This window comes from Coffea arabica, chromosome 11e (genome assembly GCF_036785885.1).
Source record: "Coffea arabica cultivar ET-39 chromosome 11e, Coffea Arabica ET-39 HiFi, whole genome shotgun sequence".
Taxonomy (NCBI): Eukaryota; Viridiplantae; Streptophyta; class Magnoliopsida; order Gentianales; family Rubiaceae; genus Coffea; species Coffea arabica.
Window position 1 is genome coordinate 56,944,109 of NC_092331.1, and position 18,503 is coordinate 56,962,611.

The 18,503-nt window shown below is 34.3% G+C and overlaps 1 protein-coding gene across 2 annotated transcripts; it reads left to right on the top strand.

Moving 5' to 3' along the window:
- Positions 1 to 11,830: 11,830 nt before the first annotated feature.
- On the top strand, positions 11,831 to 17,298 carry LOC113720307 (GDT1-like protein 4). 2 transcript variants are annotated; one of them, XM_072072635.1, is made up of 14 exons: positions 11,861 to 12,046; positions 12,171 to 12,239; positions 13,220 to 13,403; positions 14,387 to 14,446; positions 14,542 to 14,589; positions 14,934 to 15,019; positions 15,250 to 15,286; positions 15,389 to 15,436; positions 15,879 to 15,947; positions 16,030 to 16,074; positions 16,174 to 16,235; positions 16,391 to 16,463; positions 16,546 to 16,635; positions 16,977 to 17,298. In XM_072072635.1, exons 4-13 carry the CDS (start codon positions 14,396 to 14,398, stop codon positions 16,615 to 16,617), a joined length of 591 nt encoding a protein of 196 aa, XP_071928736.1. In that variant the 5' UTR covers positions 11,861 to 12,046; positions 12,171 to 12,239; positions 13,220 to 13,403; positions 14,387 to 14,395; the 3' UTR covers positions 16,618 to 16,635; positions 16,977 to 17,298. The 2 variants fall into 2 exon arrangements, with proteins under 2 accessions (XP_027101015.1, XP_071928736.1); XM_027245214.1 differs by lacking the exon at positions 13,220 to 13,403 and having other exon boundaries at positions 11,831 to 12,046.
- Positions 17,299 to 18,503: the final 1,205 nt, after the last annotated feature.

Consider the following 18,503-nt stretch of genomic DNA (forward strand, 5'->3'; position numbering starts at 1 on the left):
CATATTGCTAAAGTGCGAGAGCGGTTATAGGATTAGTTAAGAGATAAATATTTCTTAATTATAAAAATGTAAAATTCTATTAAAATAGCATTTAGACTTTTGATAATTTTGGAAGTTCCTTATCCAAAACCCCCTCTGCAATACATATAGATACCTTCCCTCATCCGGAGACGAGAAGGTATTTAATATCATTCTCAACAGTTTGGTGAGCTCAAGCACTTCTTTTTTGACTTCTTCTCTCAACTCATGAATCTCAACCACAACGAGATAATGCACCAAATTCAAAGCAGCTTCAAGTGTTGCCTTGTCTTACTTTAGATTTTTGACACTCTCTTGAATCATAACTAAGATGTCTTTGTCACTCTCAAAACCAAGCATGAACTTCACCAAATTGCGAGCCAGGTCAAACAAGGTGAAACCACCACAATAAATTGTTCAACGCATAGTCACAGTCGGGTGAAAGATCATCCTATCCAACCTCTCAAACCATCCATCAGCCCTACCCCCATTACCACTACCATCACCCCCATTATCAGCACCCATATTGCCATTACTACTATGATTACGCCTACCCCCATTAGCTCCCCCATTGCTACCACTCCTCGCCCACCAGCACCAGCCTTCACTCTATGGATAGCCCCACTAGAACTCCCCTTCACACCAACTGCCTCGCTACCACCACTACAGGAAGACCCATTCACACCCAGACCACCAGCCCCACAACCACCAGAAGACTCATTCACACCACCATTGACTCTACTAGTTTCAGTTGAACCTCCATTCACAGCCTTGTTACAGTAGAGCCTTCTTCTGCTGCAAGTTCGAATGACACGATACATCTCCTAAAAACATGGGTTTTCAGATGGACTACTACAAAATAGTAGTTAATAAGTACTTCTTTAAAAAGTACACATTCCCCACTAAAACTAGTATGAATATCCGTGCTACGCACGGTATTTACGTTATTGAAATAAATTAAAAGATTATATCATTTTAATTTGAAAAAAATTTAAAAATTATACCAACATAATTAAAATTTAAGATTTGTCTAACAATAGTTCAAAGTATGACGAAATCTGTAGATCATTCAAGAATTGCGTTTTTGCAGAAGATGGATCTTAAAATAATAATAAAAATTTATATTTGAAAATGAATGATATATGGATAGAAATAAATATAATTGCACGTTTTCATGTGATTTCAAAATGAAATACTTACAAACGTTATGCATTCGATTTGATAATCTTGTACAAAGGTGCGAACATTTTTTACACCAATCAATTTTTAGTATGAAAATTAATATTGGTGGTTTAGTTAATTCTATTGAATTTTGTAGAGTTCATACTACAAAAAAATGTCCAACGAGACTTGTATTTATTGGAAGTGAACTTGCTGAAGCTTTTTAAAATATTTCATAGGGATCACTATGGTGTGAGATTCGTTTTGTGATCAGTTGTCTTTTTCTTTATAATCTTATCGGTTTGAAATTAAGATGCCATTGAAATCAACGATGGAACCAATGGGGACCAATGAGGGCTAATGGATGCCATAGCCCAAACACCCCCTAAAAATGCATTCAATGTTATGTACCATATCAGTAGTATTAACAAGCGGAACTACGTAGTTTTGCATTGGACAGACATAATGGACAGAGTGATAGTTTTAATTGTCAAGAGTTGCTTTGCTAGCATAAGTGCATGACATTAGTATTGTTAATAAACTTATTATTTAATGTATAAGTCAACGATAAACTTTAAAAATTTTGAAGCTTCTCAATTATGAGGCAAAATTAAAAGTCTACAACACTATGTTAAGGCTCAAAATAAAAGTCTAATACTGAATAATATCTCATAAAATGAAATTCTAATATCTCTTGCTACCTCCCGAAATTAACCAACACGCCTAATTAAATGACCAAAACTACGGTATTTGCTATTTCGTAATTCAATTATATTGAAATAATTACATAAGCAAACAAGAAAAGAAATTCTAAAGTTTGCCCAATCTCATAACTTTGTCTGGATTGGCCATTTTTTCAAAAACAAGTTTTTCAAAATACAATGTTACAGTAATACACAATAACTCAATAAACATCTCATCCATATAATATATCAAATATTTCAAAAAACTTTTATAGTAAAATTTTTTATATACATTGCTGCAATAAAATTTTTTAAAAAATATTTTCAAAAATAGCTAATCCAAACGGAGCATAACCTTTATATAATACAACATCCAAACAAACTACACTTTCAAAAAATTTTCGCCTCCACTCGTCACACACACTAGACGCATGCTTGGTTAGTAGCATAATGTACAACTTTTATACTATTCTCCAAAACTCTTGAAAGCCCTAGAACGCTTTGGAATATTACAAAAACATTTCAAAAAACATCCATGCATTGGCCTAACCTCCACAGTTTCCCATTTGTTCATTGAAGTAGAGCATGCCTTTACTAATGGTACTATTTTTTCGTTGATTTTCCTATAGGCAATAGTGCATGTCTGACCCATCGCAGATAGACACGTACGGACCAATGCATAGCACATATTGCTAAAGTGCGAGAGCGGTTATAGGATTAGTTAAGAGATAAATATTTCTTAATTATAAAAATGTAAAATTCTATTAAAATAGCATTTAGACTTTTGATAATTTTGGAAGTTCCTTATCCAAAACCCCCTCTGCAATACATATAGATACCTTCCCTCCTCCGGAGACGAGAAGGTATTTAATATCATTCTCAACAGTTTGGTGAGCTCAAGCACTTCTTTTTTGACTTCTTCTCTCAACTCATGAATCTCAACCACAACGAGATAATGCACCAAATTCAAAGCAGCTTCAAGTGTTGCCTTGTCTTACTTTAGATTTTTGACACTCTCTTGAATCATAACTAAGATGTCTTTGTCACTCTCAAAACCAAGCATGAACTTCACCAAATTGCAAGCCAGGTCAAACAAGGTGAAACCACCACAATAAATTGTTCAACGCATAGTCACAGTCGGGTGAAAGATCATCCTATCCAACCTCTCAAACCATCCATCAGCCCTACCCCCATTACCACTACCATCACCCCCATTATCAGCACCCATATTGCCATTACTACTATGATTACGCCTACCCCCATTAGCTCCCCCATTGCTACCACTCCTCGCCCACCAGCACCAGCCTTCACTCTATGGATAGCCCCACTAGAACTCCCCTTCACACCAACTGCCTCGCTACCACCACTACAGGAAGACCCATTCACACCCAGACCACCAGCCCCACAACCACCAGAAGACTCATTCACACCACCATTGACTCTACTAGTTTCAGTTGAACCTCCATTCACAGCCTTGTTACAGTAGAGCCTTCTTCTGCTGCAAGTTCGAATGACACGATACATCTCCTAAAAACATGGGTTTTCAGATGGACTACTACAAAATAGTAGTTAATAAGTACTTCTTTAATGAGTACACATTCCCCACTAAAACTAGTATGAATATCCGTGCTACGCACGGTATTTACGTTATTGAAATAAATTAAAAGATTATATCATTTTAATTTGAAAAAAATTTAAAAATTATACCAACATAATTAAAATTTAAGATTTGTCTAACAATAGTTCAAAGTATGACGAAATCTGTAGATCATTCAAGAATTGCGTTTTTGCAGAAGATGGATCTTAAAATAATAATAAAAATTTATATTTGAAAATGAATGATATATGGATAGAAATAAATATAATTGCACGTTTTCATGTGATTTCAAAATGAAATACTTACAAACGTTATGCATTCGATTTGATAATCTTGTACAAAGGTGCGAACATTTTTTACACCAATCAATTTTTAGTATGAAAATTAATATTGGTGGTTTAGTTAATTCTATTGAATTTTGTAGAGTTCATACTACAAAAAAATGTCCAACGAGACTTGTATTTATTGGAAGTGAACTTGCTGAAGCTTTTTAAAATATTTCATAGGGATCACTATGGTGTGAGATTCGTTTTGTGATCAGTTGTCTTTTTCTTTATAATCTTATCGGTTTGAAATTAAGATGCCATTGAAATCAACGATGGAACCAATGGGGACCAATGAGGGCTAATGGATGCCATAGCCCAAACACCCCCTAAAAATGCATTCAATGTTATGTACCATATCAGTAGTATTAACAAGCGGAACTACGTAGTTTTGCATTGGACAGACATAATGGACAGAGTGATAGTTTTAATTGTCAAGAGTTGCTTTGCTAGCATAAGTGCATGACATTAGTATTGTTAATAAACTTATTATTTAATGTATAAGTCAACGATAAACTTTAAAAATTTTGAAGCTTCTCAATTATGAGGCAAAATTAAAAGTCTACAACACTATGTTAAGGCTCAAAATAAAAGTCTAATACTGAATAATATCTCATAAAATGAAATTCTAATATCTCTTGCTACCTCCCGAAATTAACCAACACGCCTAATTAAATGACCAAAACTACGGTATTTGCTATTTCGTAATTCAATTATATTGAAATAATTACATAAGCAAACAAGAAAAGAAATTCTAAAGTTTGCCCAATCTCATAACTTTGTCTGGATTGGCCATTTTTTCAAAAACAAGTTTTTCAAAATACAATGTTACAGTAATACACAATAACTCAATAAACATCTCATCCATATAATATATCAAATATTTCAAAAAACTTTTATAGTAAAATTTTTTATATACATTGCTGCAATAAAATTTTTTAAAAAATATTTTCAAAAATAGCTAATCCAAACGGAGCATAACCTTTATATAATACAACATCCAAACAAACTACACTTTCACAAAATTTTCGCCTCCACTCGTCACACACACTAGACGCATGCTTGGTTAGTAGCATAATGTACAACTTTTATACTATTCTCCAAAACTCTTGAAAGCCCTAGAACGCTTTGGAATATTACAAAAACATTTCAAAAAACATCCATGCATTGGCCTAACCTCCACAGTTTCCCATTTGTTCATTGAAGTAGAGCATGCCTTTACTAATGGTACTATTTTTTCGTTGATTTTCCTATAGGCAATAGTGCATGTCTGACCCATCGCAGATAGACACGTACGGACCAATGCATAGCACATATTGCTAAAGTGCGAGAGCGGTTATAGGATTAGTTAAGAGATAAATATTTCTTAATTATAAAAATGTAAAATTCTATTAAAATAGCATTTAGACTTTTGATAATTTTGGAAGTTCCTTATCCAAAACCCCCTCTGCAATACATATAGATACCTTCCCTCATCCGGAGACGAGAAGGTATTTAATATCATTCTCAACAGTTTGGTGAGCTCAAGCACTTCTTTTTTGACTTCTTCTCTCAACTCATGAATCTCAACCACAACGAGATAATGCACCAAATTCAAAGCAGCTTCAAGTGTTGCCTTGTCTTACTTTAGATTTTTGACACTCTCTTGAATCATAACTAAGATGTCTTTGTCACTCTCAAAACCAAGCATGAACTTCACCAAATTGCGAGCCAGGTCAAACAAGGTGAAACCACCACAATAAATTGTTCAACGCATAGTCACAGTCGGGTGAAAGATCATCCTATCCAACCTCTCAAACCATCCATCAGCCCTACCCCCATTACCACTACCATCACCCCCATTATCAGCACCCATATTGCCATTACTACTATGATTACGCCTACCCCCATTAGCTCCCCCATTGCTACCACTCCTCGCCCACCAGCACCAGCCTTCACTCTATGGATAGCCCCACTAGAACTCCCCTTCACACCAACTGCCTCGCTACCACCACTACAGGAAGACCCATTCACACCCAGACCACCAGCCCCACAACCACCAGAAGACTCATTCACACCACCATTGACTCTACTAGTTTCAGTTGAACCTCCATTCACAGCCTTGTTACAGTAGAGCCTTCTTCTGCTGCAAGTTCGAATGACACGATACATCTCCTAAAAACATGGGTTTTCAGATGGACTACTACAAAATAGTAGTTAATAAGTACTTCTTTAAAAAGTACACATTCCCCACTAAAACTAGTATGAATATCCGTGCTACGCACGGTATTTACGTTATTGAAATAAATTAAAAGATTATATCATTTTAATTTGAAAAAAATTTAAAAATTATACCAACATAATTAAAATTTAAGATTTGTCTAACAATAGTTCAAAGTATGACGAAATCTGTAGATCATTCAAGAATTGCGTTTTTGCAGAAGATGGATCTTAAAATAATAATAAAAATTTATATTTGAAAATGAATGATATATGGATAGAAATAAATATAATTGCACGTTTTCATGTGATTTCAAAATGAAATACTTACAAACGTTATGCATTCGATTTGATAATCTTGTACAAAGGTGCGAACATTTTTTACACCAATCAATTTTTAGTATGAAAATTAATATTGGTGGTTTAGTTAATTCTATTGAATTTTGTAGAGTTCATACTACAAAAAAATGTCCAACGAGACTTGTATTTATTGGAAGTGAACTTGCTGAAGCTTTTTAAAATATTTCATAGGGATCACTATGGTGTGAGATTCGTTTTGTGATCAGTTGTCTTTTTCTTTATAATCTTATCGGTTTGAAATTAAGATGCCATTGAAATCAACGATGGAACCAATGGGGACCAATGAGGGCTAATGGATGCCATAGCCCAAACACCCCCTAAAAATGCATTCAATGTTATGTACCATATCAGTAGTATTAACAAGCGGAACTACGTAGTTTTGCATTGGACAGACATAATGGACAGAGTGATAGTTTTAATTGTCAAGAGTTGCTTTGCTAGCATAAGTGCATGACATTAGTATTGTTAATAAACTTATTATTTAATGTATAAGTCAACGATAAACTTTAAAAATTTTGAAGCTTCTCAATTATGAGGCAAAATTAAAAGTCTACAACACTATGTTAAGGCTCAAAATAAAAGTCTAATACTGAATAATATCTCATAAAATGAAATTCTAATATCTCTTGCTACCTCCCGAAATTAACCAACACGCCTAATTAAATGACCAAAACTACGGTATTTGCTATTTCGTAATTCAATTATATTGAAATAATTACATAAGCAAACAAGAAAAGAAATTCTAAAGTTTGCCCAATCTCATAACTTTGTTTGGATTGGCCATTTTTTCAAAAACAAGTTTTTCAAAATACAATGTTACAGTAATACACAATAACTCAATAAACATCTCATCCATATAATATATCAAATATTTCAAAAAACTTTTATAGTAAAATTTTTTATATACATTGCTGCAATAAAATTTTTTTAAAAATATTTTCAAAAATAGCTAATCCAAACGGAGCATAACCTTTATATAATACAACATCCAAACAAACTACACTTTCAAAAAATTTTCGCCTCCACTCGTCACTCACACTAGACGCATGCTTGGTTAGTAGCATAATGTACAACTTTTATACTATTCTCCAAAACTCTTGAAAGCCCTAGAACGCTTTGGAATATTACAAAAACATTTCAAAAAACATCCATGCATTGGCCTAACCTCCACAGTTTCCCATTTGTTCATTGAAGTAGAGCATGCCTTTACTAATGGTACTATTTTTTCGTTGATTTTCCTATAGGCAATAGTGCATGTCTGACCCATCGCAGATAGACACGTACGGACCAATGCATAGCACATATTGCTAAAGTGCGAGAGCGGTTATAGGATTAGTTAAGAGATAAATATTTCTTAATTATAAAAATGTAAAATTCTATTAAAATAGCATTTAGACTTTTGATAATTTTGGAAGTTCCTTATCCAAAACCCCCTCTGCAATACATATAGATACCTTCCCTCCTCCGGAGACGAGAAGGTATTTAATATCATTCTCAACAGTTTGGTGAGCTCAAGCACTTCTTTTTTGACTTCTTCTCTCAACTCATGAATCTCAACCACAACGAGATAATGCACCAAATTCAAAGCAGCTTCAAGTGTTGCCTTGTCTTACTTTAGATTTTTGACACTCTCTTGAATCATAACTAAGATGTCTTTGTCACTCTCAAAACCAAGCATGAACTTCACCAAATTGCAAGCCAGGTCAAACAAGGTGAAACCACCACAATAAATTGTTCAACGCATAGTCACAGTCGGGTGAAAGATCATCCTATCCAACCTCTCAAACCATCCATCAGCCCTACCCCCATTACCACTACCATCACCCCCATTATCAGCACCCATATTGCCATTACTACTATGATTACGCCTACCCCCATTAGCTCCCCCATTGCTACCACTCCTCGCCCACCAGCACCAGCCTTCACTCTATGGATAGCCCCACTAGAACTCCCCTTCACACCAACTGCCTCGCTACCACCACTACAGGAAGACCCATTCACACCTAGACCACCAGCCCCACAACCACCAGAAGACTCATTCACACCACCATTGACTCTACTAGTTTCAGTTGAACCTCCATTCACAGCCTTGTTACAGTAGAGCCTTCTTCTGCTGCAAGTTCGAATGACACGATACATCTCCTAAAAACATGGGTTTTCAGATGGACTACTACAAAATAGTAGTTAATAAGTACTTCTTTAAAAAGTACACATTCCCCACTAAAACTAGTATGAATATCCGTGCTACGCACGGTATTTACGTTATTGAAATAAATTAAAAGATTATATCATTTTAATTTGAAAAAAATTTAAAAATTATACCAACATAATTAAAATTTAAGATTTGTCTAACAATAGTTCAAAGTATGACGAAATCTGTAGATCATTCAAGAATTGCGTTTTTGCAGAAGATGGATCTTAAAATAATAATAAAAATTTATATTTGAAAATGAATGATATATGGATAGAAATAAATATAATTGCATGTTTTATGTGATTTCAAAATGAAATAAACACATCTAATTAAATGACCAAAACTACGGTATTTGCTATTTCATAATTCAATTATACTGAAATAATTAGATAAGTAAACAAGAAAAGAATTTCTAAAGTTTGCCCAATCTCATAACTTTGTTTGGATTGGCCATTTTTTCAAAAATAAGTTTTTCAAAATACAATGTTACAGTAATACACAATAACTCAATAAACATCTCATCCATATAATATATAAAATATTTCAAAAAAATTTTATAGTAAAATTTTTTTATATACATTGCTGCAATAAAATTTTTTTAAAAATATTTTCAAAAATAGCTAATCCAAACGGAGCATAACCTTTATATAATACAACATCCAAACAAACTACACTTTCAAAAAATTTTCGCCTCCACTCGTCACACACACTAGACGCATGCTTGGTTAGTAGCATAATGTACAACTTTTATACTATTCTCCAAAACTCTTGAAAGCCCTAGAACGCTTTGGAATATTACAAAAACATTTCAAAAAACATCCATGCATTGGCCTAACCTCCACAGTTTCCCATTTGTTCATTGAAGTAGAGTATGCTTTTACTAATGGTACTATTTTTTCGTTGATTTTCCTATAGGCAATAGTGCATGTCTGACCCATCGCAGATAGACACGTACGGACCAATGCATAGCACATATTGCTAAAGTGCGAGAGCGGTTATAGGTTTATGTTCTAAAATAACATTTGTGTATAGCAGATATAGCTCCCTATAAATATTGTAGACCATTTTGGTGTTAGTGCTAGGTGGTATGTACAGTTTACTTTTATTCTGTGCACAGACAAATCAAACCTTTCTGGGCAGACAATGCACGAGGCACTATACTAGTATATGAGTAGATATAGCTTCAAACATAATCTTGGAGATATATTCATCAATTGTTATTTTGTTCAACTTACATTCATTTAAACTTGGTTATTTATATGAATAGACATATCTTTGAACCTAGATTTTGGTTAGAGATATATTCATCAATGACTTGATTTATTTATGATAGGTATGTCACGTTTCTCGAGCTTTCGTCACAGATTGGCCAGTTTGGATGAGGATTTTTTGAAGGAACCACATTGGTACGCTTTGTTGTGATAGAAGGCGTTTACTCGGAACTCGCGCTGATGAAGTCTACCACCTCTTTATTCAAAGAATGAACAGAGAATCGCCTGAAGAGGTTGAGATCAACACTGAAGTCGTCTTTAAGATGGAGGAGGAGGATTTGGATGAAGTCTCGGCTGTGGTCAACCATATCGGCTGTGGTCAACCATATTGTTGACAAAACAGTCTAATACTTGGCCAAATTTAATACAACTTTGTATATTCAGTTCAGATGATAAAAATTGTGGAATTTAAACTAATCTTACAAACTAGTGTGTCAACTTGTCTATGCTTCCCACAGTCACACTCTCTTATATTATTAGCTGTGACTCCTCTAGCACCTTTTCGTTGTTTGAAGAAATACCCATACTGACACTTACATATGTGAAGTTAATCAAATAATTTTTGACTTCTAGGTATTTGTTTTTTCTTTAATCATTTTCTAAGTTTTAATTCACCTACCTTTACACGCAAGTATGATACTATTGTTTTTTCTTTATAAATGCACAAAGAAAATTCAGCATTATAGCATTCTATGACATATACACAAAGGTGATATATGATTTACAATTCCATTATTTGTGGATCTTTTTTGATAGCTCCATGAAGTGTGGATTTATGCTTATTAATTTAGTACCACGACACATTTTTTACATAAGAATTATATGTGACAACAGTTATAAACATTTTATCACTTTTAGTGCTTCCTCAATTTTTAGACAATCCATTTGAGCAATGCCTAATAAAAAAAAAAAAGGGAAGTTTTCGTTGTACAATCAATAGAATAGAAATTTTTTTAAATTTCTTAAAAGTTTGAAGATTGGCATTTCTTCGATTTCCACTTTAAGTTCATCGTAGATTTGTTATTCAACCATATGTAACTAATCCAATGATGAAGTTCTCTGTATTGCTCCTCCTTTCCAACTTCTCTCTATTGTTCTTTTTTTCTGAATTCCTTTCTCTTTAGGAAAGAGACCACCATAGGTTTCGTTTTTATTATTTTTCTAATAAAGTTTCCTCTAAATTTTCTTAGTGAGAGATCTCTGTTTCTCCTAGAGTTCCTAGTCAAAATTTTTGTTCTTCTAGAAGTTTCTAGTGAGATTTTGTGTTATTTTTCTTTGTTTTGTTGTTTAAATTTGAATTTACTGCAAATCTGGTTATTAGATCTGAATTTATTTTAGATTTGTCGGCAGATCTCATCATCTTTATTGGAGTTTACAACTGTTGATTAGCAGATTTGACGATTGCAATATGCATAGAGTGGGTTGCAACGGTTTATTTTATGAAGAGATAATTTTAAAATTGATAGTACTTTTTAAATCTGTTCTTAATTTTTCAAATCTTTTATATCTATCAATTTGAAGATCTACAATTTTAATGCATGTTTTATCTGCCATTAGGGCAACGATGCATATCAATCGTACTGACGATTATTGACGATTTCTAGCAATCTGTTAATGAAATATGTTTTGCTATAAAAAAAAAAACTAATCCAATGATAGTTTTAATTGTCAAGAGTTGCTTTGTTAGCATAACTGCATGACATCAGTATTGTTAATAAACGTATTATCTAATGTATAAGTCAACGATAAACTTTAAAAATTTTAAAGCTTCTCAATTATGAGGCAAACTTAAAAGTCTACAACACTATGTTAAGGCTCATAAAATGAAATTCTAATATCTCTTGCCACCTCCCGAAATTAACCAACACGCCTAATTAAATAACCAAAAACAAGACGCAATTCTATTTACTATTTCATAATTCAATTATATTCAAAGAATTAGATAAGTAAACAAGAAAATTAAATTCTAAAGTCTGCCCAATCTCAGAATCTTTTTATATAATACAACATCCAAACAAACTACTACTTCTACAAAATTTTCGCCTCCACTCGTCACACTACACACACTAGACGCAGGCTTGCTTAGTAGCATATAGCACACGCTACCAAACAAAAAAGGAAAAATCCTCAGCTCTTTCGCGCTTTCCACAAATCTTGCTCTCGATCTCTCTTTCCATTCTCTTTCAGTCTTTCTTCATCGGTCGCCAGCTTGAAGAAAGATGAGTCTCTCAGTCGTTCAAGTAATAAATTTTCACAAATTTGCTTCATTTCTCTTGTCTACTGTATGTGTTTGTGATTTTATTTCTTTTTGAAAGGTTTTTTGGTTGGTAAAATTTATGTGTTTTCATCTGTAAATCTTGAAAGGGTTTTTCGAAGTCGCTGGCGATGACTGTTCTATCCGAAATCGGAGACAAAACATTTTTCGCCGCCGCGGTAAGTCATATGACCTTTTCTTTTCTTTGGGCAATTTACTGGATTAGTATTACGTTTTTTCCTCTGGCTATTTGAAATTGAAAGCAGATTAGTTTTTTAGGCTGGTATTGAGCTAGCTGTTGAGGAACTTAATTGTGGTTTAATGATTTATATAAATTACAAAAATTGAAAGTTCACTTTTTTTTTTCCTTTTACCGTTTTGAGTTCGTGGATTTTATTGGGGCTTTATTAGCTATGTCTGTTATTATTTGCAAAGAATGATTGGCTATGGGTCCTTAATTATATCGTTAATATGTTGACATTGTCATTTTTTAAATCTTCATTTAAAGGTTGAAAAGCAGATTAAAAATAATAAGGATACTATTCAGAAAGGAAAAGATGCTGTCTTAATTCACTTTACTGTGTTTAGAGAATAAGAGGAACTAGATTCCTACCACCAATACGAATAAGATGCCATACGGGCATTCAGGAATCTGAATTTTTCTTTAGAGTTGCAAGTTTTTATATCCATTTTCAGGAATCTGAATTTTTCTTCGTAGTTGCAAGTTTATATCCCTTTTCTTGTCGGTTGTTGGATGCTCTACCTCATGCACTTGTTTTTTTTGAGTGCAGGGATGACTGGAACAATTTTATGAATCTGTCGTTGAATTCTTGCATTTATCATGAGCCAATGTTTGCATTCTATTTGTGACCATCAGCTCTGGTTGTTACTGTTTTTGATTGTCCAAATCCAGATTACGGCCTGTAACTTTTAGACTATTAAGGTGTAGTTGATGCTTTTTAAAGAACAAGCAAAAAATAATCTCCATTAGTTGGGTATTACAATAAAAATAGTCAACAAAGAGCTTTCAGCTTGGTAATGAGCATTTGCTTGCATTTTTTTAGTTGTTTTGGTCGTAAATCTTCTGTTCGTAGCTTAATGCTCTTTTATTCATGTTAGGCCAGAAGTTTTATTTCGGCATATAATGTTTGTGGTACAGAATTAAAGAATTGAATAAGCTGTTAGAATTGGGCTTTTCGCTCCTGTAGTTTGGCATTCGGAGTATTGCTTCTAGTCATTGTCAGTTCACAAGGACTGTCAAAAAGAAATAAGTAGTTCTGGACAGTGACAGAAAAGCGAGCAAATGAGCCAAGTCTCAATTCCAGGAACTTAATTCCAGTGAGGTAATTACCATAGATTGTCAATTATAGTGTCTGAGAAGCTGGGTATGCCTGTTTGTCCATGAAGTGGTACAAGTTTGTGCTTATCAAAATTTCTTTAGCATTTAGGATTACTGTATTGCGAAGCACATTTTTGTTAGGCATTTCACTTCCTATAGAACCGCATACTATGTGGAACAGACTCGGATCACTTGGGGACGTGCAACTTTAATCAGAGATAATAAATTTTCAAAATAATATTCAACTCACATTCCTGAATTGAAGGGATGAATCATTTCTGCTGCATAAAAAGATTTAATCTACTTATCCAAGAGGAAGGATCTTTTGGCTTCCAGGCAAAGATTGTATTTTGCATGGAAGACAAACTTCTATTGACCAAATAATTTGGGGAATCGCATTTTTTTCCCCTTACTTTTCTGCACTTTTCTCAGTGTAAAATTCTCTGCTGTTGACGTTGGATGCACGTGCTATATCATCAAATTCACCATATGGAAGATGTTCCCTGTTTAGCGACTCATATTCATCTTTTTCTGGCATAAAAGATTGGAAAAGTAGGTCTGTTTGTTTGAATTGAACTCTCTTTCCCCTTCTCCCTTAATCAGATGAGCTCAATCTTCTGCAGTAGTGTAATCATTTTGTTCGACACGCTCAAGATGATTAACAACTGCTGAACATGATCCAACCAGTTGAATTCATTTATTACACAATGTTTTTCAGGATTCTCTCAGGCACCTCCCTGTTAAACTGACTAGTCTGTTTTAAACAAGTCTTCAATGGGATGATGTTTCATAGTTTCCTTACCAGAAGTCATCTAGCATTCCTCTTCGCATGAGGTTTTAATTCTTATCAAATGAGATCTAAACCTGACCAATGGCAATCTCACTCTCAAAATTCAGAATGACATTCTAGCATCTAGATGATATTATTATGGTACAATAACTTAAAAAGTTGCCCAAGTCTTTATATGTTTTTCTGATTGTTGCTAGATCTTGGCGATGCGCCATCCCAGAAGACTGGTTTTGTCTGGTTGCCTTTCAGCTCTAATTGTAAGAATTTTTTGGACCTACTCATTCTTTGAGCTTATAACTGCAACTGTTAGGTCTTACTTACAATTTATTTTGTTTCTTCTTCCGGCTTCCAGGTAATGACTATCTTTTCTGCTCTTGTTGGCTGGGCTGCTCCGAATCTGGTAAGATTGAAATGATATTGATGCCATAGGGGCATTAGATGCTAGTATTTCGTTATGTCATTGCATTTTGGTTTGGTCTGGGATCAGAAAGGTGGGCTATGGGAGGGGAAAAGTGTAATTACAAGTGGACACATAATTGAACCTTAAGATGGAGTTTTTGAATGTCGAGACTCTGAAGTTAAACTTTATAAACATGCTGTGCCTCAGTAATCCTGACATGACAGCCTTTGCTATATATGATACTAAGCCATAGTTTACTGATTCCCTTTTAGGTTTTGGCAATAACTATGGTTTCTGCATGGATTTCATAATTTGTTCATCAATTTCTTGAACTTTGACTGCAGATTCCGCGTGCATGGACTCATCATATCACAACTTTACTGTTTTTGGGTTTTGGACTATGGTCGCTGTGGGATGCATTTCATGATGGGTAATGCTCTTGTTTTTGTTCCTTTATGGTATCTTTTTAGAAGGAGAAGGATGAAGAGGTGAGAGTAGAATGGGGCTAGTAGATCAACCCCTCACTTTAAGATGGGGAAACAATGGCCTTGCTCTCTGGACATATCAATCTCTCTTTAATTATATATTGTTAGCCTAATATTATTACATTCATTTTCTTTACTTTCACACTGATGGTCCCTATGCTGTTTTTTGTTACAGGGAGGCTGAAGAATTGGCTGAAGTTGAAGCAAAACTGGTATATTTCTGTACCATGCGACTGTATTTTTTCACCTCAGTAAGTTATTCCTGTTACTAAGTAACTTGCCTCGCTTGTCCTTGATAACTTTTCTCTTACAAGGATGCCGATTTAAAAGCCAACGGTGGAATAACTAAAGAGAAGAATAAGGTATTGTCATTGCTGATCCTATTCTGATGAATACCTCCACTTATTAAGACCACTTAGCTATGGGATCCTTAAAATTGGGACGAGATAAGATTTGTTCTAGTACAACACATCTCCTCTTCGAATGGAACTTGATTTTCATTTTGGTCCTAAAGTTGGTTCAACTCCGACTAATTTTAGGTGCATCTGTCTGCACTAAGTCCTATAAAGTAGGCTAGCCTTGACTTCACTAAAGCCTGTCTAACTATACTGTAGTTCCTCATAAACTAGTTAGAAAGGGGGGGGGGGTCTGTGTAAATGTATCAAAGATTTAGATGTTTGCAGGTTCATTGGCTCATTGTATTGTCTTCAATTGGGAATTGGATGTAGAATGCCAGTGGTTCTGCTACCACACTACTTTGTGCTTTTCCAAGATTCTATTTTTCTAATTATGTGCATCTCCCAGATTGATGATGATTTGAAGAAGCAAAAGCAGCCAATTCTTGCTCAATTCTTCTCGCCCATCCTTCTAAAGGTTTTGGTTCTCATAGGCTGTTAATTTTAGATTGTGGAAATTAGTATGTGATTCCCCACTATTAACTTGCAACTGATGGCAGGCATTTTCTATTACGTTTTTCGGGGAATGGGGTGACAAAAGTCAGGTATGCATGACGACGAGAGTTGGTTTAACTGTATTTGTTCTGATGACCACAAAACTGTTTCTTGATTCCTGAATAACATACAAATTACTAATTTTTCAGCTTGCTACCATTGGTTTGGCTGCGGATGAGAATCCATTTGGTGTTGTTCTTGGCGGGATCATGTAAGCTTTCTTGATATCCTATGGTTTGACCCTTCCTTTGTTAATGCTTTTGCAACTTCAAGCAGCATTATACTTTTCCTCATTGACACGTGATCTAACAGTCAAAGGAAAGCCTTGGAAGTGCTAATTCTATCCCATTTCTTTCTGTTTGACAGTGGGCAAACTTTGTGCACAACAGCTGCTGTCCTAGGAGGAAAAAGTTTGGCAAAACAGATATCTGAGAAAATGGTGAGTTACTTTCATTTTTAATTTCTCCTTATTCTACCTTATTTTTCATTTGTTTTAACAGCTTAGTTAATGTTGGGTGTAGGTCGCACTTTCTGGTGGAGTTCTTTTTATTGTTTTTGGAATTCAATCCTTCCTCTCAAAGGTTGATTCATGAAGAGGTCAAGTCCTTAAGGTAATTTGGTACCTTGTACATCGACAGGTCTTTAAAATACAGTAATGTAACAATTAATGAAATGAGAATAGTTCCACTTCTGCCTTCTCTAGAAGGGGGAAGTAACTATTAATTTTGAGTTTATCTCTGTCTCTTCCTCTCTCTGGGAGCCATAATCAAACAATATCCACCTCACAGAAGCTTCTCCATTATGTAAGAGCCTTGATTTCTTGTGAAAATTCAACCGAGTCAGTGGATGAGACTGAATCAAAAATTTTCTTTCATAGCCAAAGTATTAGAAAGACATTTTTTGGAAATCCAAGCTAATTGTTTTTTGGCCTTGCTGTGTTGGACTCATGCAGGAATTGAAGATGATCCAGAATTATGTTTACATGTTCTCTTGAAGGTAAAAGGATCCAGGAACAATTAAATTGTGAAGATTGCTAAACTGAAGTCATTATAATTTTGATTCGAAGTCAGTGATCCTGTACAACAGCCTCGAGAGCAATAACTTCATGTAAAACTTGAAGACTAACTTGAGCCAATTTTTAGGCATTCTTGCCTCTGTAACAACTTTCTTTACCTCTTTTTACTTTGTCAAAGTCCCCCAGACATCAGTTACTGATAACTTTGACACTGTTGGAGGCATTTTTCAACCAAATGTTACCAGCTAATTTCTCTCCAGATTCTCTCTTCGACTACTTTAGCTTTTGTAATATGTAAATATGATAAGATGCATAATATGGCCAAAGTGGATTCCCCTGTTTCATTCAGATCAACACATTTTCTGTATAGTGTTGGTCTTTGCCCTTTTCCTGCATTTCTGTAAAATTCCCACAAATTTTCAGTTAATCCAAGCTGCCAATAAAGAAGCTAGTGCAAATGTTCTAGGCCACAGAAGACCTACCTTTTATCGAGGAAAACTGGCAACTCGCCTTGCACGGTAAGGCTTTGTCAATTGCAATAATTGGTTCGTTAGCGATTACGTCTTTTAGTCAAATCAAGCATTAGATCGGCCCAGGTTAAAATTTAAACTCTGTCTTGTTTGCCGTGTTACCAAATACAAATAATATTTGTTGCTACTCGCTACCAGTAGATATTAGATAATGCAACAAATGCTATGCAAAAGGGTTCTTTTTCTTGATTTAGACAATGACGGTTTAACAATAAAATATGGAGTATACATTATCATAGTTAAATATATAATATATATGTAAAATTTGAATTTGAAATTAAAATTTTGTTCATATATCATTTATGATGATGTATACACTCACAGTGTATATAAAAATTACTCATAAAATACATGACAAAGTGGAAGAGTAGCGAAAGTAATTAATCATTGAAAGCAATAAATTACTTGGGGTAGATGACTTCATTGTAGATAACAATCAGCATGGTGCGCCAAAGTTTAGCTTTTAGATCTTTTCCGGGAAACGACCAAACAATGAACCACAAACAAATGGAGAAAGATACGTGAAGATGCTTTTTATGTGTATATATATATTTTGGTGCTCCTTTTGAATGAATGACTCTATGATATTATCTAGCCTTTTTTGGGTTAGGGCTGGAAAAGGGAGCATTGAGACGAGACACTTTAATCTTGCGAAAAGGGAAATATGCTTGTGTTGTAGCAATAAGAGAGAGGCAATTGTTAAACTGTAAATTTGAAACCAAGACAATACAAGTTGGCTCAGTTAATATATTTAACTTGTTTTCTTTTTTAAGTTGGAGGTCACTGAGATGGATTCCATGCAAAACTGATCTTTTTTGGATTGTCGTTTTTTATAGAAAAATTTTTATATTTTTTATGAATATTTTTTCAATCACGTTTTAATTTCACATATATCAAATTGTTACGGTACATTTTTCTACAAAAACTTTTAAAA

Coding starts and splice junctions, on each gene's coding strand:
- LOC113720307 (XM_027245214.1), top strand. CDS start 12,026: ATGAGTCTCTCAGTCGTTCAA. Junction 15,437..15,878: donor TAACTAAAGAGAAGAATAAG/GTATTGTCATTG, acceptor TGCATCTCCCAG/ATTGATGATGATTTGAAGAA. Junction 16,464..16,545: donor AACAGATATCTGAGAAAATG/GTGAGTTACTTT, acceptor TGTTGGGTGTAG/GTCGCACTTTCTGGTGGAGT.